Here is a 27,391-nt window from a genome sequence, read left to right as displayed (position 1 = left end):
GTGATCCAAGAAATAGTCTCTGTGGGCCTTAAGTTCCTATCCCCTGCCAGTAGAATAGGTTTGAGGAACTAAAGGGGAAGAAATGGGCTGGAGTCAGGGAAGGGGCAGCAGATCCAAATTCTTCAAAAATTTGGTATCTCAGAAATGGATATCTGAACTCTCAGAACTTCTATGTGGGTTACTGGTGGCGTCCTAACCGGAGACAATGCAGGGAGTGCCAGGTGAAGCACACTTGGAGGGTAGCTTGATAAGTTTTGATGTTAGTCCCCAACATGGCAGGCTCCTGTAGCTTTATTACCAAGATGTCATTTGCTTTCTCATATTTTAAGTATTGAGGATGTGGATGCTACTTGTTGCCCTGGAGCACTTGGGACCCCTTCTCTTCTTCAGATTGTATTTACCCAGGAGCACATCGTATTCACTAGGGAGTCAAAGACACTGTTAGTAATGCACTGGGGAAAATTAAATTTAAATTTAAGAAGGAAATATGCTGAGTCTAAAAGAAATTGGCAGAGATTCACAGGGAAACAGAGAGAAGAGGGAGACCATCAGAGACTGACAGAAACAGCAACAGCAGACTTAGGCTTGATTTTCTAACCTCAGTTTCTAATTAGGTGGCCTTGGACTGAGGCCAGTCGGGGACTCCATACTGCATAGAGCACTGCACGCATTCAAAAAGACTCATCTTCATGAGTTCAAATCCAGCTCTAGATATTTACTAGCTATGTGAATCTGGAAAAGTTGCTTCAACCTGTTTATCCTAGTTTCCTCATTTGTGAAATGTGTTGGAGAAGGAAATGGCAGAACACTCCAGTATCTTTGCCATGAAAGAGATGGGAAAGAGTCAAGAAGTCAGACACAATTGAACAACAAAAGGCCTTAGACAATTCACCTCATTTCTCAAGTGGGGCCCTAATCACTCTACCTCTATTAAATGGAAATGGGGATTTGGGCCTGAAGCAAGAGTATCTAATTGTGTGTATGTGATGAATCGCTTTGGTGGTCATATGGACTATTTCCGAGAACATTTCTTGTCATGGAAGCAAATGTTAAGTTTCAGTTACAGATTTCTGAAAATACTTATTCCTCATTCACAGTCAGAAACACCTTGGACTCAAGGGAAGGAAAGAAAGAAAGAAAGAAAGAAAGAAAGAAAGAAAGAAAGAAAGAAAGAAAGAAAGAAAGAAAGAAAGAGGGAGGGAGGAAGGAAGGAAGGAAGGAAGGAAGGAAGGAAGGAAGGAAGGAAGGAAAGGAAGGAAGGAAGGAAGGAAGGAAAGAAGGAAGGAAAGAAAGAAAGAAAGAAAGAAAGAAAGAAAGAAAGAAAGAAAGAAAGAAAGAAAGAAAGAAAGAAAGAGGAAGGAAGGAGGGAGGGAGGGAGAGAGAAATATTGTCCATGGTTGAACATTCAGTCCAAGGAACAGTGAGTTAGATCTGAAAGGAACCTGACCCAAGCCCTCCCTTTTCAGATAAGACCAAGGGTAGCCAAGGAGGATGAGGGACTGGTATTAATACTGGTAGCAAACTTCAGAAGTGACATTCAAACCCAAGTTCTCTAGCTCCATCCCTAATTTATACATGATTGAGGTGAGCATGCATATCATTTCTTATGAAGGAGAATCACACAGAAGATGGGGTTTGTGGCAGCAGAAGGACATAGGGTGATGCTGTGTTGCTGTGAGGAGGATTTTTCTTGACGTCCAGAAGAAAGAAAGTGCAACTACATGGTGTTACAGTACCTAGAGCACCAAAAGACACAAGAAATCAGGAGTTCAAATTCATCCTCAAACACTTAAGAATTGTGTGACCCCAGACAAATTACTTAACCCTGTTTTCCTCAGTTTCCTCGTCTGTAAACTGAGCTGGAGGAGAAAACAGCAAAACATTCCAGTTTTTCTGCCAAGAAAATTCCAAATGAGATCACAGAGAATCAGACATGACTAATAAAAACAGCCAAAATATCTGAGCTCCTGTTTGGACCTTTGTGGTTGATCATTTCAGACGATTCTCTTGTTCTCTCTTTACTTCACTTTTCTGTCTAATTGAGTACATGTGGGTTTCTTAAACTTTATTGTGTCATGGATCCCTGGGACAATCAAGTGAAGTCTACAGACTCCCTTCTCAGAAAAACTTTTTTAGTGCATAAGAAATAGGATGAAATTATGAAATAAATAAAAACAATATAATTATATGACATATATGATAGGAAATATATACATATATAAATATGGTGTATGTGTGTGTATCTTATCCAAATTTGTAAACACCTTAAAATCTATCAAGGGGTCTGTGGAGTCCAGGTTAAGCAGTCCTAGAGTAGATTATCTCCAAAGTTCCTTTCAGTGCTATAATCTGGGAGCGTCTGTCTCCTCCCTCTTAAGAAGAGAAAATCAAGTTTGTGCTCCTAACCGCACAGGATTGTGAGACACCCTTAGCATCAGGAGAGGTACCTGGCCTTCACTTCACAAAGAAGTGAGGAATGGGAATACAACTTCTATCTCTTCCTATGTCAGCTCATTCCATATTCACAGTTTGTTCTTGTGTAAAACATAGAACTCAATATAGGGGCCATTTCTTTTTATTAGGGCATCAGCAGCACCTGGAACTCTGCCTGGCACTGAACTGGTGATAAAAAATCATGACTTTATTGATCTCTTTTAAACCATGAAGTTCTACAAAAATAGAAGTTGTAATAGAATGATTGCTTTGGCTGTCAGTCTTACCCCCAACCTGATCTATTTGAAATCGTTCAGCTCCTCTTAATGGAGTTTGGATTCAGAGCTCAAAAACTATGGAGTCACAGAGTGCCTCACTCATCATTTAGATAAAAAACAGACACAAGGGTAGAAGATCCTTGTGTAGAATCGCATAAGTTGTAAATTGTCAAGGGTAGGATTTGAACCCTAAAACTATGACTCTTCAATTCCCTTATGCAAGATTCAGATTCAGGTATTTCTTCCTGTGTCTTTTTCTGTGGCAACTTTTCTTACTACACAGATGTGTCCCACCCTCCATTCTGTCTCCATTGGAGGTAAACTAATGACCTCTTGTGCAATCTTGTCGTTTTTACTTTGAGAACATGTATGATATACGTCCCTTTCTCTTCAACCACAGCTTTGCACAGACCCTCCTCACCTTTCTCTTGGACTTTCATAATAATTGCACCACTTTGATGTTATCTTGGACTCCTCATTTTCCTTTCCCCCACATATCCAATCTTTTCCCAAGCTCGATCATGTCTAGCTTCATAACAGTTCTCTTATATGTCTCCTTCTTTCCTCTGACCCAGCCACCTTCCTTCTCTCACCCTCAGATTATTCCCTCTGAGCGGTCACCATGTGCCAATCTCTCCTCTGGCTACTCCATTCTTAGCTGCCAAAGTAATCTTGTAATGAATCATGTTACCCTCCTACTCAATTAACTCCAGTTAACCCTCTTACATCCAGGACAGAATAGCCAAACTTCCCTTCAAGAACTGGCCCCCTTCTACCTCCTCAGTCTTCCCATCCAAGTACTTCTCCCCAACCAAATACTCTTCTATCTAATGATTCTGGCCTCCTTGCTACCCTGAAACAAGATACTCCATCCCTCGGCTCTGTGCGTTTTCTCTCATTTGTCTCCTGTGCTTGGAAGACTCTTTCTCCTTACCTCTGGCTCTTGCTTCTATTAAGATTCACTCCAAAGGGCATCTAGGTGCTGCAAAGGAGAGAGCTTAGAAACTTACATAAACTAATGCAAAGTGAAATGATCCGAACATTGTACAGCAAAAGCAATGTTGTACAGTAAAGAATTTTGAATGACTTAACTATTCTCTTTTTTTTCTTTTTCTTTTTTTTTGACTTAACTATTCTCAGCAATGATCCAAGACAATCCCAAAGGATTCATGATGAAACACGATCTCTACCTCCAGAGAAAAAACTGATATTATCAGAATACAGACTGAAGTGTGCTATTGTTTACTTTCTTTCCTTTTCTTTTTGTTTGAATCTTCCTATGCAAAATGAATAAAATGGATATGTTTTACATGACTATATGTATATATATATATATATATATATATATTTTGTATCGCTGCCTTGAGGAGTGAGGAAGGAGGAACAGAATTTGGAACTCAAAACTTACATAAAAACCAAATGTTTAAAAATAATGTTCATGTGTAATTGGAGAAAAACACTAAAAAATAAAAATATATCACTCTCAGGGAGCTTATAATCTAATAAAATAGTCACAAAGGGGTATATTTGAGAGATACGGAAAAGGTGAGATTGATGGCCATGGGAGATGGATCAGATATCAGGGATGAGAGGCAGTGAGAAGTCAATAATGATACATCACAAGTCAAAAGGATTGAGGAGATGGTAGTAGAAATGTTTGGAAACAGACAGGGCTCAGGGAGAAACATAATGAGTGTGTGTATGTCTCATGCACATGTACATATACATACACACTTGGGTTATGGGCCAGAACTCTGAACTTGCAACAAGGATTCTTACAAGGTGTTAACTCAGCGGAATTGATGAAGACAATGGTTATCTAGTTTACCTTAATAGTGCTCTAGTTCAGCACATGTACTTAATACTTAATACTGATCCATTGTGCCACCTGGCCTGGGTGTGTGTGTGTGTGTGTGTATTCATGTTCATGTTTGGGTGTGTACACATACACTTATAATATTCACATATGTGTATGTAAAGAAACAGATAGACAAAAAGATGTCAATAAACACTCATTAAGTACCTATTCTGTTCAAGGCATTAGGGTAAGTGTTGGGAATTTTTTTAAAAAGGCAAAAAACAGGCCATGTCCCTGAGGGCCCCCCAATCTAATGGGTAAGACAACATTTAAACAACTTCTCTTCTCTCTTTCTCTTTTTTCTTTCCCCTTCCCCCTCCATCTCTTCTTCTATGTCTCCCTTCTCCTTTCCCACTCTTTCTTTCCCCTTCTCACTGTGTTTCTCTTTCTCCATCTTTCTGTTTCTCTGTGTCTCTGTCTCTGTCTCTCTCTCTCTCTCTCTTTTTCTCTCTCTCTCCTACCCCTTCTTTTCATATATTCTCTTCCTCTTATTACAATATAAGTATCTTTGAGGACAAGGGTTATTTTGATTACTTGCGGGTAACACATCACTACTTAGCACTTAATAAATCCACATTATAAAGTGTGTTGCCTCACTGTAGGCTCTTCCCCCATGCCTCCAAGGATCTTCCTTCTACTTTTGCCTTGTGAAACCCAGAGTTTTATTCAAGGCTTAGTTCAAGGACTGTCTTCTTCAAGAGGCTTTCACTGACTCCCCTAATATTTTTTTTCCCTGAGGCAATTGGGGTTAAGTGACTTGCTCAGAGTCACACAGCCAGGAAGTGTTAAATGCCTGAGACAAATTTGAACTCAGGTCCTCCTGACTTCAGGACTGGGTGTTCTATCCACTGCTCCAGTTTGCTATTTCTTTAGCCATCTCTTTACAGATAAGGAAACTAAGGTTAAACAGTATTAAGTGACTTGCTCAGTATCACACAGTTGGAAGTGTCTGAAGCCAGATTGGAACCCAGAAATATGAATATTCTAGACGTTAGACTCGGCACTCAATGCTCTGTGACTCCAAATATCTGCCCTTGAAAGTCCCGTAACATATAATATTTTCATGGCAGCATTTTTAGGGTAGGTAAAAAACAAAACTGGAAAGAAACTGTGTAGTCATCAGTGAAACTTGCCAAAGCTTACAGCTATAGTCTATAAACATTGGGGAATATTATTTTACTCATGAGGAGCAAATATGAAGAATTGAGTGAAACATGGAATGAATTATTTAAGAAGAAAGGAAACTGAAAATCAGTCAATTATAATCATTTATTAAGAGCTTACTCTGTGCCAGGAACTAGGCAAACAAGCCATGCTTTCAATGATACTACAATACAATATTACTTATTGAAGTGAATAGAAACGAATAAAGGGAAACACAAGACAGATGAACTCAAATTAAGTACCAGGACAGATCTTCATCCAGATTGTGAAATGATGAAATACACCTCCTTGTTCTTCTTGGCAGAAAGGCAAGGGATCATGGGTACAGAAAATGATGTCCATTCTCAGATGAGATCTCTTTATCGGTTGGTTTTGCTTAATTGTGGGGGGTTTTTTTGTTACACAATGGAGGAGCATCATCAAAGAAGGGAGGGATACAGAAGAAAATGATCCTGGTGTATTTTTGGAAAGTAGAACTTGTTTTTTACCTTTCTTCATAGTGCCAGCTTTTAGCATGGTGTCTAGAATATGGAAAAGGCATTTAAAAAGTACTTTCTTGGGGGAGAAGTCTAAGAAGATGACAGAGAAGTTTAATAATTTTCAAGGTCTCCAGACTTCTCCTATAAACCTCCGGGCACACTTACATTAGTAAAAAAATAAATTAATTAAATAAATACATAAATACATAGATAGATAGATAGATAAATGAATAAATAAATAAAAAACAACACTTGGAGCAGAACAGGGGTGTTTCAGGCACAACCTCAGAAAATCCAAAGAAAGCCCCCAGGCTGTGGATTAACTCACACAAAGTACAAACACCTCCAGGCTATCTCTGTAGAAATACCTAGAGTGGAGCCTTTGGGCTAGTTGGGTTTGGCTGGAGCCTCTGAGGGAACCACAGAAACTTTCACCTCCTGGAAGTGAGTCTGGGTTCTGAGTCCCAAAAGGCAGATGGAGCCTCTACTCATTAGGAATGCCAGGCCCAGCAGCACTCCAGAGATGGGTGAGAAGGAATCAGCACAGCGGGAGTTCAGAAGCAATGGAGCAAGGACTCTGCTGGCTTCAGGCACTTGGGGGAGGGGGAAGCTCTTGGTTGGAGGTTCCAGGGTTGGAAGGGAGAGCTGAAGTGAAACTAGGAGGACCATCACTCCACCCCACAATTAGAGAAACTTACACAAATACTTCTCATTTAAAAAAAAAATGAACAGACAAAGATGAAAGAACTCAACCATAAAAATTTACTATGGGAAGAGGGAAGGCTAGGGTTCATCTTTAACAATGAAGTTAAAAAAACAGCTTCTTCTGCCCCAAAGTGTAATGGTAAATGGCTTCCTGCTCAGAGAAAATGTATAGAAGAAATCAAAGAGACATCAAAAATCAAACGAGAAACATTAGAGGAAAAATAAAATAAATAAATAAAGATGAAAATTATCCAAGAAAAATAAAAGACTATCAAAAAAGGTAATGAATTAGAAAAGAAGATATAGATATGACTTCGGGGCTTCTCCTTGGACTTCGGCAAGTGTCTCAGGCATTGATTCAAGAGAATTAGAGATCAATAATGTTCTCTACATGGAGTCTTGGAAATATTTTCCAGAGACTGACACTCCTTTCCCTGCATCCTCCCTTTTCTCCTCTCTCCTAAATTCTTTTCCATCTGAAGTTGGGTAGGAGGGACAGAGGTTTCTAGTCCCCAACCTGATTATTCTATTTTACCTCTCTGTGTTTCTCCTTTCTCAAGGCAAAGGCATAAGGTGTAGATGTAAATACAGACAGGCGCGTGGAAATCACATTTATTTGGAGTTCAACCCCCAAGTACCCTTTCCTCCACCAAGTCACACACACTTTTTTTTAATTCTTCATGGTTTTTGTAATCCAGGGCAAAAAGTGGCAAAAATTAGTGTAGACACCAGGCTCGTTGGGCTGGCCACAAGTGGAGCCTCCCCAGGATACCAGGCCCTGCAAGGATTTATCACATATCAAGGGTCCCCCAGAGTCACCCTGAGAAGAGAGAAATAAGACATTTTCAAGTCAAGGGACATTTTAGTGGACACCACAATCCCAAATCCCACTTCCAAGAGTCCAATGCCTGAGCTGCTTAACAAAGTTCCTTTACTAAGAGAGGGCATTGTTCAAGGGAGCCAATTGCAAGACAGAGAATGGGGAATCAGCTATGAACAAGAACCTTCCCCAGATAATGGCTGACATTGTCCCTTGGGTCCCAATCCCTGGGTAGTGACAAGGGCTTCCCTTCTCACTGTGTCATCTGGTGAGCATGGTCACCTAAAAATACCACAGAAGAGGTACTGGCCTGAAAGAGGAAGAAGTCAATTGTTGGGAAGCTCAAACCACCAATTTAGAAGAGAACAAAGTGACTAAATGCAAAACCTCAAAGAGGGATATAAACTTAGCCCAAAGAACCTTTTGGAAAAGCTCATAAAGGAGTTTAAAAGTAAAATAAGAAAGGTAGAAGAAAACTTGGGAAAAGAAATAAGAAGTATGGAAGGGAGAGAGAACAACTTGGAAAAGGAAAATAATTCTTTAAAAAAATGCAAGTGCCCAAATGCAAAATAAAAAAAAAACATCTGCTGAAGAAATCAACACCTTTAAAAACAGAATCATTCAAATGGAAAAGGAGATACAAAAGCTAACTGAAGAAAATCATCCATTAAAAATGAGAACTAGGGAGCAGCTAGATGGCACAAAGGATAGAATACCAGCCCTGAAGTCAGGAAGACTTTAGTTCAAACCCGACCTCAGATACCTAATACTACTTAGCTGTGTGGCCCTGGGCAAGTTACTTAACCTCAATTGCCTCAGGAAAAAAAGGGACGTAGGCAAATTGATGAGACATCAAAAATAAATCAGTTGGGGTAGGAAGTGGAGTTAGATCGTGCAGAAGATTAAAACACTGACCCTGGAGTTAGGAGGACATGAGTTCTTGAGCAAATCACAACCCCAACTGCCTCAAAAAAAAAAAAAAAAAAGAAAAAGAAAAAGAAAAGAAAAGAAAAGAAAAGAAAAAAATCAAACTAAAAAGAATGAAAAAGAAAAAAGGAGAAAATATAAAATACCACATTGGATAAACAACTGACCTGGAAAATAGATCCAGGAGGGATCATAAGAATTACTCAATTACCTGAAAGCCATGACAAAAAAAGAGCATGGATAGCATTCTTCAAGAAATCATCTAAGAGGCAGAATTTTGAAAAGATGATGGAGAAGGTCAGTAAATTTCAAGCTCTCCAGATTTCCTACATAAACAACAAATTTCTACCTCAGGGAGAGCATAGATTGGTGAATAACCAAAAGTTGGGGCAGAACAAGGGTTCTCTTGGAGCAACTCAAGAAGATGTAAAGAAAAACCCTAGGCCAGGGATAAACAGTGTGAAGTGTGAACCCTTCTAGGATAGCTCCAGAGACATACCAAGTGAGGACCTCTGGGGCTAGTAAGAGTTTGGTTGGAGCCTCAGCAAGAGAAACTTTCACCTTCTGGATAGCCTGCAGAGTCAGGAATCTGAGGCTGAGAAGGCTGAGGGAACCTCTGATTAGGAGTCAAGGAGACTTGAAGGGAAGTTTGAGGCTCCACATTCCCCCTCCCACCACAATTAGAGGGTCTTACATTAATATTTCTCATTTTTAAAAAATGAACCAAAGAGGAAAGAACTGAACCATAAAAATTTACTATGGGAATAAGAAAGACCAAGGGTTCAGCTTCAGAGAACAATGAAGTTTGTTTTGTTTTGTTTTTTTTAATGATGATAAATAGCTCCCTGCCCAGAGAGAATTTATAGAAGAATTTTTTTAAAAAAACTTTAAAAATTAAATAATCTCTTATTGAGAGATTGAGATTGAGATTGTGAGACTAAAAAAAAAAATCTAAAGTAAACAAGATTATGAAAAAAAAAAAGTTAAGCAACTAGAAAAGGAGATACAGAATCTTACAGAAGAAAATGATTCTTTGAAAATTAGAATTGGGCAAGGGGAAGCCAGTGAAGCTACAAAAGACCAAGGAATAAAAAAGCAGAATATAAAGAATGAAAAAATAGAACAGAATGTGAAATATAAGAAAAACAATAGATCTAGAGAACAGATCCAAGAAGAGAAAGTATAAGAATAACTGGACTACTTGAAAGCTGTGACCAAAAGAATGAGAGGTGGGGAAAGGGGAAGCAAAGAGTGGGGGAAGAATAAAAGGGAGGAATTTATTAGAAAAAAATTGTGGCTAGTAATCATTGATCTTAGACAAAAATCAAACAATGATCCAATCAACAGAGAAATCTATATTACATGTAAGCAGTACTAATCGTGTTTAGATGCATATTTATATATGGGTAAATGTGTGTATATGTGTCTGAATATATGTAGGTATGTATGCATATAGCTCTATGTATGTATGTGTATAGATATTAAATATATATATATATATATATATATATAGATGTGGGTATATGAATGTGAATGTTTATGTGTGTGTATGTATATATATAAATATATGCATATGTATATAAATATATCTGTACTTAACTGTAATCTGCTTGGGGGAGATATGGGGAATGAAAAGGAGGGAAGTAAAAAAAAAAGTACACATCAGAAAATAAAAGACTAACTTATAAGAAAGCAAAGGAAAAATGAAGTGTCATGAATATAATTTCTTTTATCATTCTATAAGCTTTCTTGAAGTGAAAATGGATTGTTATATATTTTGAATCCTTCATGATGAGCACATAACAATATTGTTTTGTTTTTGTTTTCTTTCCTTTTTCTATTTTTCTTCTTTTGTATATAATTTATATTTATTTTGCAATAATTTTTTAAAATCATCAGACTGCCCCGAAGTAAAATCAGATGGCAAAATAATCATTGAAAGAATTCATTGATCATCTCCCAGTAGAGATCCCACAAAGAAAACTCCAAGAAATATTGTAGCAAAGCTCCAGAATTATAAACTCAAGGAGAAAATACTACAAGCTGCCAGAAACTTCAGTTCAAATATTGAGGCGTCACAGTTAGGATTCCCCAGGATTTGACAACGTCTATAATCATGAATCTGAGAGCCTGCAATACCATATTCCAGATGGCAAATGACCTTGATTATAATCAAAAATAAGCTACCCACCAAGACTGAACATCATCTTTCAGGGGAGGAGAATCTGGACCTTCAAAGAAGTAGGGGATTTTCAATCATTTCTAATGAAAAGACCAGAACTAAACAGAAAATTGGGTCTTCAAATACAAGATTCAAGAGAAGCATAAAAAAGTAAACAGGAAAGAAAAAAGAAACATTATTTCAAGGTTAAACTGTTTACATTTCTATATAGCAAGATGATCTTGAAAACTCTATCTTTTATTAGGGCTGTTAGAAGATACTCAGTTGGATATAAAAATTTATCTTGCCTTATAAAGAAGTAGGAGGAAAAATGGAAAAGAAAAGGGAGGGGATGGATATGACGGCAGAAACAGTAGGAGAAAATGGTAAGAGAGGAGAGAAGTGGTAATAAAAGGGAAGGCAGTTTGGGGAGAGGCTGGGCAGATAAAACATTGGTGAGAAGGGATAGGGGAGAAAGAGTAAAAAAAGTATAAATGGGAGAAATCAGGATGAAGGTAAACATGTAACTGATAATGACAACTGTGAATGTAAATGGGATTAACTCTCCTATAAAACAGAAGTGGATAGCAAATTGGATTAAAAGCCAGAATCCTTCAATATTTTGCCTACAAGAAACACATTTGAAACAGAGAGATCTACACAGAGGAAAGGTAAGAGGTTAAAGCAGAATATATTATGCTTCAGCTGAAATTTTTAAAAAGTACTGGTAGCAATTCTAATCTCAGACAAAACAAAAGTTAAAAAAAAAACTCACTAAAAAAGATAAGGAAAGAAACTATATCTTGTTAAAAGATACCATAGACAATAAAGTTATATCAATACTAAACATACATGCACCAAATAGCATTCAAATTCTTGGAGAAATAAATCAGTTATATGAAGAAATAGATAGCAAAACTATACCAGTGAAAGACTTCAACTTCTCTATCTCAAAATTAGATAAATCTAACCACAAAATAAACAAGAAAGAAGTTAAAGAGGTTACGGGAATCTTAGAAAATTTAGATATGATAGCTCTCTGGAGAAAACTGAATGGGAAATAAAAGGAATATGCCTTTTTCTCATTGATATATGACACCTACATAGAAATGTAAAAATCTCACAATCAACTGCAGAAAGGCAAAAATAGTAAATGCATCCTTTTCAGATCACAATGCAGTAAAAGGCCAGGGAAAAGACAGGAAAAAAAATTGGAAATTAAATAGTGTAATCCTAAAGAATGAGTGCTTAAATCACAAATTATAGGAACAATCAATAATTTCATCGAAGAGAATGATAATAGTAATAAAACATACCAAAACTTATTAGATGCAGATCAAGCAGTTCTTAGGGAAATTTTATAGATCTAATTGCTTATATGCATAAAATAGAGAATTAGAGCTAAGAAAGTTAGAAAAAGAACAAATTTTTAAAACCCAATTAATACTAAATTTGAAACTCTGAAAATCAACAGAGAGATTAACAAAATTGAAAGTAAGAAAACTATTGAACTAATAAAAACAAAGAACTGGCTTATGGGGGATGGGGAATCAATAAACTAGATAAATCTTTCATTAATTTGAGTAGTAAAAGAAAAGAAGAAAATCAAACGATCAAGATCAAAAATGATAAGAGTGAATTTGTCACTAATGAATAGGAAATTAAAGCAATAATCAGGAGCTATTTTGTCCAACTGTATGTCAGCAATCTGATAATCTAATTGAAAGGGATATTCACAAAAATATTGTTCAGATTAACGTAAGAGAAAATAAAAGCCTTAATCCCATTTGGGGGGGTAGGGGGTGGGGATTAAACAAGCCATCAGTGAACTCCCTAAGAAAAAAATCTCCAATACCAGATGAATTTACAAGCTAACCACATATTTAAAGAACAATCATTACAATATTATATGAACTATTTTGAAAAATGGGCAAAGAAGGAGTTCTGACAAATTCCTTTTAGGACACAAATATGGTGCTGATATCTAAACCAGATAGAGCCAAAACAGAGAAAGAAAATTATAGACGGATCTCTCTGATGAATATTAATGTGAAAATTTTATACAAAATATTAACAATGAAAAAAACCTTCAAAGACTAAATTTAATATAAAGTTGTGCTCATCAAACCCATTTGGTAATAGTTAAGAAACACAGAGTGGTGAATCAGTAGAATAGGTTAGATTCAAAGACACAATAATCAGTGATAAACCCAAGAAATCCAGCCTTTGGAATAAAATCTCAATATGTGACAAAAACTGTTGGGAACACCAGAAAATAGTATGGTAGAAACTAGGTACAGATCAACATCTCACACCTTATAAAGGGTACATGATTTAGATGTAAAGGGTGATACAATAAGCAAATTAGGAAAACAAAGACTAATTTATCTGTCAGATTTTTGGAGGAAGGAAGTAATTTGTGATCAAACAAGAAATAGAGAACATTATGAAACAATTACGAAATTGATTAGATTAAATTTAAAAGGTTTTGTCACAAATAAAATCTGTGCAGCCAAGATTATAAAGGAAGCAGAAAGGTGGGAAACAATTTTTACAGTTAGTGTTTCTGATAAAAGTCTCATTTCTAAAATGTGTAGAGAACTGAGTCAAATTTTTAAGAATGCAAATCATGCCCCAATTGATAGATATTCAGAGGATATGAACAGAGAATTCTCAAATGAGGAAATTAGAGTCATATTAAAAAAATGTTCTAAATCACTATTTATTGGTGAAATGAAAATTAGAACAACTCTGAGGTACTCCCTTATACCTATCAGATTTGCTAAGATGACAGGAAAAGATAATGACAAATGCTGAATGGGACATGGGAAAATTGGGACACTAATGCACTGTTAGTAGATTTATGAACTGATCCAATCATTCTGTAGAGCAATTTGGAATTATGTCCAAAGGGCTTTCAAACTGTGCATATCCTTGATCCAGCCATGGTGTTAATGAGTCTATAACCCCAAAAAGTCATAAAAGAGAGGAAAGGACCAAATGTGAAAAAATGTTTGTAGCAGCTCTTTGTGTGATGGCAAAGAATTTGAAAATGAGTAGATGCCCATCACTTGGGGAAGGGCTGAATAAATTCTGGTATATGAAAGTAATGGAATATAATTGTTCTGTAAGGAATGATGAAAAGGCTGATTTCAGAAAAGCCTGGAAAGACTTAACATGAACTGATGCTGGGGGAAGTGAGCAGAATCAGAAAACAAATTTTGATGATCAACTATGATAGACTTAGCTCTTCTTAAAAATTCAGTAATCCAAGGCAATTACAATGACAGATTGCCTAATTCTCTTACCAATCTCATTTCCCGCCTCACACTAGCACTTTGTCTTTGTCTTTATTAGAATATGATGTACAGAAGGCGACAGGTGTGATCTGACCAGAGAAAATGCAAGTTGAATGAACATCAACCTTGGTCTGAACATTATGCCTTTCTTCATATAGTCTAGGGAAGCTTAGCTTTCAGGAATGCCCTAAACACAATAAATATATGTTGAGTTGAGGGTCAACTTGGACCCCTAGATTAATTTTGCCAATGTATATTCTCACTCTGTATTTAAGGCTGACTTTTGTCATGATTTTTTTCTGCATTCATGGTATAAATTCATCTACATTAATTAAGGTTATTGTTCCAGCCTGTTAATTCAGTCTAAATCCTGATTCTCATTGGAGGCACCCCCTCCAATCTTCTTGTTATTTATCCATTTGACAAGCATGACTTTTTTCAAATCACTGATTTAAAAAGTGTTTAATAGCCCTGGACCTAGGAGAGATATTTGAGGAATTCCCATAAACACCTGTTTCCAAGCTGACCTCATTCCATTAAGATAAACATTTTGCATCCAGTCATTCAACTTGCACTAGATTTACCCAACTGTACTATCCAACAGCTTCTCCATCTCCAGCTTCTTACCATTCTTCTTCATATAATATTCCCAGAACTGAACACAATGATCCATATGGCATTTGCCCAGGGTAGATTATTAAGACACTAACTCATTCTTGACCTTTCCCTTTAATTCATAGAGTCTAAGTATTCTGACCTCACTGGATGGCTCAAATTGAGGTCTCAATCCCCTAAAACTCCAATTTGGTTCACAGGAATTGCTCTCTAATAATTCTTTCCCCATTTGATATTTGTGAAAAATGATTTTTGAACTCAAATTTGTAACTTTACATTTATCACTATCATATGCCATCTGAATAGATTTGGCCTTGGGGCCCTTATCAAGTTCTTTCCAGATTCTATTTTCATGATCTTCCTATTTTTTTTAATCACCTGAAAATCTAATGAGTCTACTCTCTATGATTTCATCTAAGTCACTGACAGTAAAAGCTAGTATTTATAAAGGGTTTTAAAATTTGCAAAACCCTTTATATATTATCTCTTTTAAATATCACAACATCTCAGAGTAGTGGATATTATTCTCATTTTATTTAGGAGGAAACTGAGGCAGATAAATGTGAAGCAACTCATTTCCAAAGTCGCACAGCTAGTGTGGATTTGAACTCAGGTCTTCCTGAGTGTAGCTCTAGCATTCTATTCTTCCTAGCTGCTATTATGTATTAAATCAGCAGAAAAAAAAAGAATGAATCTCGGGGGCCCTCTAGAGAGGCAGAGAGAAATAGAGAAAAAGAAGGAGGAGGAGAAGGAAAGAGAAAAAGAGATGAGAAAGAGTGAAAGAAAGAGAGGACGGAGAGAGAAAAGAGAAAAGAGGGAGGGAGAAGGGGAAAGGAAAAGACACAGAGAGATGTAGTGACTCACATTGCAAGCATTGATTGTAGAATTGGGAAGGGCAGCACACAACATGGAGTCCTGTATTTTATCCTGGTAAATCTTCTTGCAGTCTGAAGTGGAGAGGATATTCACATCTGTACACTGGATCCTATCTGGATATGTCGCTGTTGGGATGGGGAGGGGGATGAGCATGTAAGATTCTCAGTCAACCAAAAGGAATAAGATGGGAATCCATAGCTACTCCAATCCCATGAGTTGGGTGGTCAGAATCTGGGGATTCCCAATGCCTAGGTTTCTGACACAGATAGAACCAAGGTTAGACACTATTTAAGGCATAAAAACTGGGGATTCAAAAGTGTGGGTTCCCAGGAGATGGGAGTTTGGGGAGTGAAAGTTCTTATTTAATCCCTGAGAGTCAAAGGTAGGTAGATATAAAGCTCAGATACTTGAGTGTCCAGGAATATTTTCTGGTGGTCCTGAGAGTCTGTCCCCAACTAGGAGAACAGGGTTAAAGGGCTAACGGTTCAGGTATCAATGCAATGCAAGAGGTAGATAGGCAGGAATCTCACGTGTACAGTTCTCCAGGAGGAAAAATTAGGGTGGGGACAAGAAAGGGGCAGAAGACCTAAATTCCTGAAAAATGCCAGGGCTGGACATCTGAACTCCCAGGGCTTAAGTGGTTAAGGGGTTTGAATCCTTGGGTCCTGGCAAAGTCTTGTGGAAATGAGATGCTTGGGTTCTCCGAGTACAGCTACCAAGATGATTTTTTCCCCTAATTCTTGACAGAATATGATTATTGAGGGTTGAACAATAGACTTTAATGTATCTGTTGGGCTACGTGGCCACTGAGGTCCCTGTAAATTCTCCTGTCCTTGGATATTTTGATTCCCATGCTATACCTGAGGGAATATAACTTATTGGATGAGGTATCCTGGTCCTTGAGAATGAGAGACTAGAAATGTTACATACCTAGATTCCTGGGGAATAGGTGATTTCTTAGGTCTCTAAGGGGTAGCAAGGACATTGGGTCCTGTGGACCTGGAAAATTTTCAGATATCTGAGTTCCTGTGTCTCTAAGGGCGTGAAAGGTTGAATGACTGGGTCCCTAAGGGTTACGGTGAATGGATACGTGGGTCCACAGGGGCTGAGATAGGTGAATTTCTAGATCTTTGAGAGTATAAGATGCCCGAATCCCTGAGGGCTGGACAATAGGCCACCTAGTGGTGCAGACTTACCTTTTGGGCTGCTGGTGATGCCCCAGCCAGAGACTGTACAGGTGGTACCAGGTGAGATACACTTGGTGGGTATATTGGCAGGTTCAATATTATTCCCCAATGGGGATGGCTTCTTTAGCTTTATCAGCATAATGTCATTGATATGGGTGTCTGGAGAGTACTCAGGATGGGGATAAGACTTATGTGCCTTGACCTTGACGATCCACTTCTCATACTTCTTCAAATGCTGTTTGCCCAAGTAGACATTGTACTTTCTGGGGAGTCAAAGAGATTGTTAGAAATGCACTAAATAAAAGAAAAACAAAAGTAAAGGAAAATATGCCCCAAATCTGAAAACAACAGGTAGAGATTCACAGGGATAGAGAGAGAGGAGGAAGACCATTGGAGAGAGACAAACCACAAGAGATTTAGGCTTGATTTTATTACCCTCTCAGTTTCTAGTTCGTTGGTCTTAGACTGGGGTCTGTAGGGAGTGCCACAGTGCATAGACCCACTGAGTAGGGAATGTACAAGTCTCATCTTCATGAGTTCAAATTCAGCTTCAGATACTCACTAGCTATGTGACCCTGAGCAAGTCTCTTTACCCTGTGAACTTGGGTTTCTCATCTGTAAAATGAGCTGGAGAAGGAAATGGCAAACCACTCTAATATCTTGCCAAGAAAGCCTCACATGGGGTCACAAAGAATCATATCTGAATGAACAACAAAAGGCCCTGGAAAAATCTTTTTATTTCTCAGACAGAGCTCTAACTTCTTACCTCAAAAAAATAGGGAGGAGAAATGACCTGAAGAGTTCTTAATTTTTTGCAATCATTGACCCTTTGGTGGTCCAATGGACCACATGTCAGAATACTTCTTGTTGAAGGAAATGTTAATTTCAGGTAAAGGTAAATGAAAATGCTTTCCCCCATCCAAGATTACAATAACCCTGAATTCTGCCCACAGATCCTTTGGACTAAAAGGATCATTGGAATAGAGAGAATCTTTAAAGTCTCTTCTAGTTCTAAAGTTCTTATATTACAAGAAGAAGGAGGAAGAGGAAGAGGAGGAGGGGGGAGAAGAAGAAGAAAGGAGGAGGACAAGGACAAGAAGAAAGAAAGAAAGAAGGAAGGAAGAAAAGAGAGAGAGAGAAAGAAAAAGAGAGAAAAGAAGGAAGGAAGGAAGGAAGGAAGGAAGGAAGGAAGGAAGGAAGGAAGGAAGGAAGGAAGGAGAGGAAGAAAAGAAGGAAGGAAGGGAGAGAAGGAGGGAAAGAAGGGAGGAAGGAAGGAAAGAAGGGAGGGAGGAAGGAAGGAAGGAAGGAAGGAAGGAAGGAAGGAAGGAAAGAAGGGAGGAAGGAAGGAAGGAAAGAAGGAAAAAAAGGAGGAAGGAAGGAAAGAAGGGAGGAAGGAAGGAAGGAAGGAAGGAAGGAAGGAAGGGAGGAAGGGAGGGAGAGGAAGAAAAGAAGGAAGGAAGGGAGAGAAGGAGGGAAAGAAGGGAGGAAGGAAGGAAAGAAGGGAGGAAGGAAGGAAGGAAGGAAGGAAGGAAGGAAGGAAAGAAGGAAGGAAGGAAGGAAAGAAGGGAGGAAGGAAGGAAGGAAAGAAGGAAAAAAAGGAGGAAGGAAGGAAAGAAGGGAGGAAGGAAGGAAGGAAGGAAGGAAGGAAAGAAGGGAGGAAGGAAGGAAGGAAGGAGGGAAGGAGGGAGGGAGAGAGGAAGAGAGGGAGGGAGGAAGGAAAGACATAAAACAGATGGAGACATGCAGATAGAGATACAGAAAAAAGAGAGAGACTGAGCAGAGAAATAGTAGAAAAGAAAGACTCCCCTCCCCTCTTGTGGCTCTCACCTCCTTACCTTAACTGGCAGTGGGCAGCTGTGACCACCCACCTCCTATCCAAAAGCACTCCACTACAGTAGGGCTGAGATCCTTTTAAAAGGACCACATGCCATTGGTGGTCCAATCTTTCACAATTCTTCCCTGCAGTGACTATTTGCTCCTTAGCCTCTGTAAGGAAAAAAAAAAAAAACAACAATTTGTTGATGAAGGGAAGGAGAAAGAAAAGGGGGAAAAGGAGAAGGGAAAGGGGGAAGCCAGGGAAGAAGAGGAGAAGAGGAGACAGGGAAGCCTGGTTTGGAGAGGCTGAATCAGGAGAGGGATCCACACAGAGAAAGAAACAGAGAGACAGAGAGAGAAATGGAAAATGAGGGAAGCCTTAAGGATCAGGGGAAGACATCCTTCACTGAGCATTTAGGGAAAAAAAAGTCAGGATAATGAAAGCAAAGGAGAAAAAGAGAGGGGGGCACAAACACAAATATACAGAATGAAGGAGAGGAGCTTCTCAAGAATACAGAGTTGTGAAAGGGATAGTTGAGAGTCAGAAGTGAAAAATGGTCCACAGAGACACATAGAAAGGAGATACTGAATGAGGGTGGAGGGCTGGTGAAACTGAAGCTTGTTGGAGGTTGTTATATAGTGTCAAAGGGAAAACAGACAGAAACAGTCTTGGAAATGTAGAGAAAGAAAGCTTCAAGGGGTATAAAATGGGGAATAGCTAACCTGGGATATTGGGAACCAGTAAAGTGTTATATGGTAAGATGATAAAGAAACAAGAAGAGAGACATAAGGAGAAAAAAAGCAAAGAAGGAAGGGAACCTCAGAAACGCTGAAACAGAGGAGATAATCTCAAGCTTAGGGGAGACACCTAGAGAAATCTCTTAGAATAGGAAGATATATCAACGGAGCTAGAAACAGCTTAAGAGGGAGTTGTCTTCGAAGGTGGGATGGGGGGAAGTTTTTGACTTGGGTCAATGGAAATGGAAAGGGTAAGAGAGGCTTGAGAAGAGAAACTGAGGCTAGGAGACAGAAGCCCATGGAGATAAAAACAGAAAGAGAGGTGCGTAGAAAGTGGGGAGTCACTCAGGGAACCAATCTAGGTCAAGAAGGGAGTAGAGGAGAAGCTCACATGGGGTATTCTGGAAAAGGTCAAAAGAAATTATGGGGAAAGGATGCAGGGAGACTGTGGAGCCCGGCACCCCTTGCCTTACCTCCCTCTCTCCCTTGGGCCCAGGGGACAGCTGCCAGCAGCAGCAGCTGTAGTAGCCAAAGGTAGCATCCAGGGACCATGGCGACGTCTTCTTGGCGGCCTCTGTCTCCCGGGTGGTTCACCCCCTTGGAGGGACTTGTCTCCCGGAGGGCCTAGGAGCGATCTGACACAGGCTGGCATTAGCCTCTGACTTTCACCTCCTTGGAGACCTGGGAATCGGAGCCTCCTGATCCTTGCCCCCCAGAGCCCGGAGTGTCTGTCCTGCCCCCACTCCATCCTACTGAAGGATACAGATGTTCTCACCCCATGACTCGCCTAATGCACAGAAATGAATTCCAGGCCCTTGCTCCAAACACACTCTTCTTTCTCCCTGGAGCTGCCTGTGCCCTCAGCCCCCTCCCACCAGGAACGGAAGGTCAGGAGCCCCAGCTCAGCCTCCAGGGCTCCCTCTGCTCACCTGCCCCCACCACAACCTCTGAAGAAAAGAGGGAAGGCGGATTGGAGCTAAGGCTGAGAGACATTAGTGTGTGAGGAGGCCCGGGAGAGGCTTTTTCTCTAGGGACAGGGGGAAAACAAGTGGTCCGGGGTGGGATAAGTGAGGGAGCTGATGTCTTCAGCTTAGACCGGAGCCTGGCAGCTGGATAAGGGGAGAGTGGTGGGAGGGGGGGCGCAGTTGGAGGCAGAGCGGGTCCCAGGCCACAGCTGACGCTCCGGATTGCCTGAATTTGCAGCAGGATTGTGGGACTCCACGGCTGGAGTCCCGAGGCAAGCTTGGGCCGGGAGGGGGAATACAGAGGGGCAGGGGATACCTCGGGACACAGAGAAGGGAGAGTTCCCGGGCCTTTTAGGACTAATCGGGAGTGTGATACGTACTAATCGAGAGGGTGCTCAGGTACAAAGTTGGAACCACCAAATCCTGGGTCTTTGAGAGCAAAGGCTGCTGGGGCGGGGCCGCGGGGTCCCTATGGGGAAGGACGAGGGATTGAGGAAGAGCTTGGAAGCGGGTTGAACCCCCAAGCGGAGCCAGGCTCCTGAATCCCTAAGGGAAGGGAGGAAAGGAGGCGCCCACCTTTGCACGTCGGGAGCGCGGGGTCGGGGGTGTGCGGGGCTTTGGGGCGCTCTCGGACCTGACGGAGGACTGAGCCTGGGGAGGTGAGGGAAGGTGATGTGGGGAGGGGAGGGCAAGGGCGCAGTCTCACCTCAGTCTCGTCTCCGAACGGGGGACGCTCCGTTCCCGCAACCTTCGCTCCAACCTCCGGGCCCCGCTCCCAAGAAGCTCCCGGCTCTTATAGCGGCCCCTGCCTCGCCTTCCCCCGCGCTCTCTTCCGCCCTGGCCGGAGCTCGGCCCCCCGCGGACAGCGAGAAGGGCCAAGATAAACAACAGAGGTTCCCTGCGTGGGGTCCGGGGCGGACTGGGCCATCCCTGCCTCCTCCATCACCCTCTCCGGGCCTCCCTCCCGCCCGCAGCGCCCCGGCTCTCCGAGCTTTCCTACCACAGAGACCGTGAGAGGGACGGAGCCGGGGGTGCGGGGGGAGGAAGGCGCCCCGGAGCCCCCCGATCTCTCGGGCATCCGGCCCTCTCTGTGCCCCGCTCCGCGCCCCTCCCGCCCCGCCGCGCGCCGAGTAGCAACAAGCCCCGTCCCCCCGGAGACCAGCCGCGCTCGGGCCGCGCCTTTCTGCGGGTCCCGGGCCCCCAGGGAGACCAGCCCAGGGACTCCCCAGCGGGCTTTGAGAATCATGTTCTTTCTACTCATAAAAAAGCCACAGCGTTGCCGAGAACAGGGAAATGCAGCCGTCGGTCGTTTTCCAGCTCATGGATCTCAAGTTAAGCATCCCTGAGCTAGAGATGCGGTAGCTTGTGAAGGACTCCCCCAGAACTGGGGCTGCCTCCAGGCTCCAGACTCGGTCTCCCCACTGACTCTCTCCCAATCGCATTCAAGTGGTGCCAGGAAACGAAAACTGGATCCGTGTTCAAATCCCCTCTTTCACTGTCTGTGTGACCCAGAAAAATCACCTCTCCTCCCTGGATCTCACTTTCCTCATCTGTAAAATGGGAGGATCTCTGAAGTCTCCCCCTGCTCCAAATCCCCATGAACTCATGGTAGATGTCTACCATATTCCTCCTCTTCTTTCCCTGTTGAAATTCCCTTATGGTCAATAAAAATAACTCAGACCCATGACAAAGTGAAAAGAACATTGACTGAAGTCAAAGGAACTGTGTTCAAATCCTGTTTCTGACTCTCTCTGTGTATGACCTTGGCTACATGTCCAAACCACCCTAGACCTAAGTTTCTTCCTCTGGAAAACCAGGGAGGACTCAGACTTAGAGCCAGATTCATTGCATCTTCATCAGCACCATGGCTGGCCTGGCCTCCTGCACTTCCCCCACTGAGACCAAGGCCTATCAGAGCCAGAGACAGACTCAAAAGGGCCAGACACAGACTCCAAAGGGACTTCATTCACTCCATCTCACACCACTTGTTGGCAGGCTCTCCTCCTTAGCTTGAAACCAAGGCCTCTAAGAAAGCTAATCCAGGCCCAGGCAAGGAAACTAGATTGTGAAAGAGATATTAAAGGATTTGGACTTCAACATCTGGCCATTTTTGTGGTGATTACTCTAACCGAAAGGAAGGTTGCTCCAAGACCTCCAGAAAACCAAAGGAGAACATTACACTTGACCTAGACTTCCATCATTGCACACAATTCAAGACATGTTCATTAATGATTTACTATGTGCCAGGCACTGTGCTAAGTGCTGGAAATACCCCCAAAAAGGTGTGAAATACAAGCTCTCTCATCAAGGAGCTTACATTTGAATGAGGTAAACATGTTAAGCACTATGAACATATACAAGATGTAGGAAGAGAATAACTAGAGGGAAGGGGTGGAATCTCAGGGTCTGTGGCTGTCCAGGATGAATTTGGAATGGCTCTAACCACTGAGAAGGCATCTAGTCTGTTTACCTTGTTTCCGTCCTCCCAGCACCGCAGTAGGATCCAATCGGCACAATTAGTTCCTTTTTTTAATAACTCATTGTATCTTTATCATTCAGGATTATTAGAGTCCAGTTCCAATGAATATCTGAGACCAGGTGGAAGATATGCTTTTCAATCTTCATTTATTAATTTGAAATGTCAGGCTTAATATACTTTTTAGGTTAGTGTTACAACATTAATTACTTTCAGTTGACATATCCCTCCAGGTTTAATGCACTTTGACAAGTCAGTATCTACCTTAACTATCAATACCAAGGGACTTATCAATACAGAGTTGTAAGTAGCCTAGTTGTGATGCTCATCAACATCAACAAAATTGTTGTTTTAAAAAAATTGTTTTATCAGGACCAAAGTACTTGTCGAAATATAGTAGCAAATCGCATAAATTATCCTACTAATGTATTTTCCTCAAGTATGTCTTTAATTCATTGTTGAGGGGTAGATAGATAGTTAAAATGCCTCGTTTCTGTTTGCATGCATACTCCATCAAGAAAATATGTCTTTACAATTATTAGGGAGATGGTGAGTCAATAATTTGTTTGCTTTGCCCTAACAGAGAGCAGGTCCCAAGTAATGCTTGGACTTGACCCCAGCTGTTCATGTACCCATTCAATACTGGTCCTCTACATCACCCCCTTTTTTATTCAGAAGATGAAGTCTATGAATTTCAGTTCCCATAGTTGACAATGATTGCAAGGCATACCAGAAAACATAAGGAGCTAAGCCAATGAATATAAGAATAAGAATAACATATGTAAGAGAAACAATGCAAAACCATAAAAGTCAGATTATTTACAGGATTCATCTTTTTTTAACCACTCAAATATTTGATTTGCTATACTATCAGGATCAATTCAAGGGATACTACGTTTTGCCATGTTTTCTGCCAAGGCAGCTAATTCAGATATGCCCCAAGTAAGGTTAGAATCATATATAGCTCCATTTATTTTATTCCTTATTTGAAGCTGTCACAATGATGGTATCATTATTCCATCTATAGAGTTACATATACACGAGTGAATTTATAATCACAAGTTAGTTGTGATTGGGCTTCCAACCCTATTAATGATTATTCTATTAACTTTGGTCTTTGTTTTAACTCATTATCTATATTAATTTGTTCTTTAAGAACTTATGATACATTTTTTGCTAATTATTTGTGAATTTTGCGGTCTGAATATATTCTGTTAGGAGCTGAAGCTGAAATAGCAAGTAATATAACAATTGCTATAGTTTCTAGGACTCCAGCAATGAGTAATCCAACAATTTTCCTTATTCTACTTTATTTTCTAATTTTCCTTTGATGTTATCTCAAACCTGTTCACCTGCTGACCTATACCAAGGTAGACACATCAATAGAACGGGTATTCAATAATAAGAACCATGGGTAGCAAATTAGAAGACATTGGGTTAAAACACAATTGTAACATTTTTACAATATATCCTCCTAGTACATTCATGATTTGGATTCCAGTGCCATTCCTTAAAACAGTATCTGTAATTGGAACACAAAAATGACATGGAAGAAGACTGTTCTAACTTTGCTGAAAGCCATAAACTTGAAAAATAAAAACTACTCAGTTATTAACATTGTGCAAACATAAGCCATTTTTTAAACAATAGAAATAATTAATATTAAAGAAATCTCATTTAACCAGCAGGATGTCCAGGACTGGGGCTGTTTTGGGGTTATGTGTTAACCAATAAACATCATATTTGCTATCTGAAAAAATATTAAAGTTCTTGAGCAGTATACAATACAGTAATAATTGTATATAATTCATTCTGCTGTGTATATCTAAACAAGGTATTAAAAACATATTAAATAGGTGGAATATATAAAAAAGAAACTAATTATTTATTAACATCTGTAAATACTATCTATTGCTTTATTCAAAATTTTAATTTTATCAATTCATGTGTTTCCAATTTCAAATATAGTTTTATCCAATTAATTTTTGATAATCTTTTAGAGTAACTAAATTATCCCTTCTAATTTCTATTTTTAAATTGGCCTGCATTGCATCCAAAATGTCTCATTTGCTGTACTTCCAAAATCTTCACTGCCCCAGATTTTTTAAATTAAATTTATTTATTTATGTTTTTCCCATTTTTGTAAGGTATTAATAACTGTCCTCTCCACCACCCCCTTTGTTTTTTTTTTGTTTGTTTGTTTGTTTGTTTGTTTATTTTTTGTTTGTTTGTTTTTGCTGAGCCAATTGGGATTAAGAGACTTGCCTAAGGTCACATCTTTAGGAAGTGTTAAGTGTCTGAGACCAAATTTTAACTCAGGTCCTCCTGACTTCAGGGCTGGTCCTCTAACCACTACACAATCTAGCTGCCCCCTCTTTCCCTTTCTTAAAAAAAAAAATATGTCATAGTGAGGAGTGGCGCAGCAAAGAATACATATTTTCCCAAAAAATCAGAATCTACTATTTCAGAAATAACCTTAGTAATGCCTGTGAACTCCATCCTAAAATGAGATTTAGCTTACTAGAAGAAAGTGGACCCCAGTGGGTCTCCAGTGGGGAGAGAACGTATTCCCATACTGTCAGTAATTCAGTGTGACACCGAGGGGCATAAATCAAAGCTGGCACTTCCCAGGATGCATTAAATCTTGTACTGTCAAAAAAAAAGTAGGATTAAAATATCTTGTTTGCAGACACAGTTTGAGGGGGAAATAAGGGAAAATGCTCATTGTTTGACTGGATTGGAGCTGGTCCTGTGAATGGTTATCAAATTAGTTATCAAATATCAAATTACTTTCCCTCTTATTCTGAGAGTGATATTCCGAAGCCCAATTCCTGCATTTTTGAATTAAAGTCAAAGGTTTATCTGCTGAATTATGATGAAGTGCAACCTTTTGAGTAATACAGTTTTTTTTTTTACATGACCCAATTGTCCACATGATGTAATAGAACTCTTTGGTCCCCTGATCTTTGTGGGGGGCCTAGGTCAGAAAACTGAATCTTCTGGCTTTGGCCCATCCACTCCCACCCTTAATTCACCTGCGGCTCACTTTTTAGTTTCTAGCCTTGGGAAACTCCTAAAATAATCACCACCTTAATTCACCTAGAGATTACTCTTCAGTCCATCACCCTCCACTCTTAATTCATCTGGAAATTACACCCAAGACCACCACCCTTGGTTCATCTGGAGATGGCTCCCTGGCACGGGGCTACAGGAGACTAAATAAAAGTGAACCCTGTCTCTCAATGCTTTGCTATCTTCCTAATCAGGATCCTAGCTCACTGAGAACCTCTCAGTGTCAATAAACTTCTTTTGCCAACCTTAATTTGGAGACTGATGTTAAGGGGCAGGTCAATTCCCCAAGAGCCTCCACAGCTGTGGATCATAGCATCTGAAGGAATTGCAGGGCAGCCTTTGCTGACACAGGTGTCGCGAACTGGGAATGAGATAAATTGGAAGCAGAGAGAAGAGGAGGGAGGTCAGACAACGCCACTGCCTCTCAGTCAGAGAGGTCAGAGAATAGCAACTGTCTCAGTCTCCTTGTTTCATCCCCTCACAAGAGGAGATTCATTCTGGGTTGGATCTCCAGCAGCCACTGGCAGGTGGCTCCCATGTATTCCAACAGATTGGGACCACAAATTTTTTGCAAAACCCATGACACCGGCTTGACGACCCCCAAACACTGTAAGGATGTCTCATCCCTCAACACACAATTACATCATCTATGAGAATTTGAGAAATTCTGAGACTGATATTTGTCCTGATTTAGCACAGCAATAATTACTACAGCTTGAAAAGTAAAAGTCCCAACACGCTGACACCTTTGAATCATTTCTGCTACAGACATTTTGGGTTATTTTTCCCAGCTAATGCTTTCTTACAATCAGCATTAGCATTTTCAAAAGCAAGTTGTTTCAATAAAATTCAAGCAGCCTCCCCATGCTGATTGAAGAATGCCATCATTAATCGATTGACAAAGTCAGCAAAAAGTCTCATTAAGTCCTTCTCAAATTTTTGTGTAAGATGTTCCTCTATCGATTTTTCCTGGCACTATTACCCATGCTGCTCTAGGCTCTTCACAAAATGCTGTCTTCCATATCAAACAGCCTTTTCCTCCAAAGGTGGTTTTTGCCATTGAGCACTAATCTAAAAGGTATCAAAGCAGTTTGGGAGAATACTTTCAGATAATAGTCTCTGTCTCTGATTGATTTTGCCCTATTCTGATTCAATATGTGTACTAGATGATATCAGCTGGACAAGGACCAAGCTTGTAAATTTTACCTTATATTTTATATTTTTATCTTATATATTTTATTTTTTATTTCTTATCATTTATATGATATCTGGTATCTTGCGTCTGATATATTCCATACCTCATATTTTTATCCAATATCTAATATCTCATAACTTACATTTTATCTTATATTTTAAATGTAATATCTTATATCTTATTCCACTTGTCATCCTAGTGATAAATTACTTTTGGTGATCATCTTTTCCTTGCTTTATCTTACTTCTCTTGTAAATTACTTTCTCCTCTTACTTTAATTGTTGAGCTCACCAAGAGGGCACTCTCCTGCCAGGACAACCAAAAGTCC

At 40.0% G+C, this 27,391-nt stretch overlaps 1 protein-coding gene across 1 annotated transcript; it reads right to left on the bottom strand.

Moving 5' to 3' along the window:
* Positions 1–1,617: 1,617 nt before the first annotated feature.
* LOC100933649 (kallikrein-7-like) lies at positions 1,618–19,031 on the bottom strand. Its single transcript, XM_031961691.1, has 5 exons — positions 19,025–19,031; positions 18,638–18,788; positions 16,812–17,065; positions 15,600–15,740; positions 1,618–1,736 (listed from the first exon to the last, which is right to left on the bottom strand). Exons 1-5 carry the CDS (start codon positions 19,029–19,031, stop codon positions 1,618–1,620), a joined length of 672 nt encoding a protein of 223 aa, XP_031817551.1.
* Between the last annotated feature and the right edge of the window lie 8,360 nt (positions 19,032–27,391).

This window comes from Sarcophilus harrisii, chromosome 3 (genome assembly GCF_902635505.1).
Source record: "Sarcophilus harrisii chromosome 3, mSarHar1.11, whole genome shotgun sequence".
Taxonomy (NCBI): Eukaryota; Metazoa; Chordata; class Mammalia; order Dasyuromorphia; family Dasyuridae; genus Sarcophilus; species Sarcophilus harrisii.
This window is presented reverse-complemented; position numbering and strand designations above follow the sequence as displayed.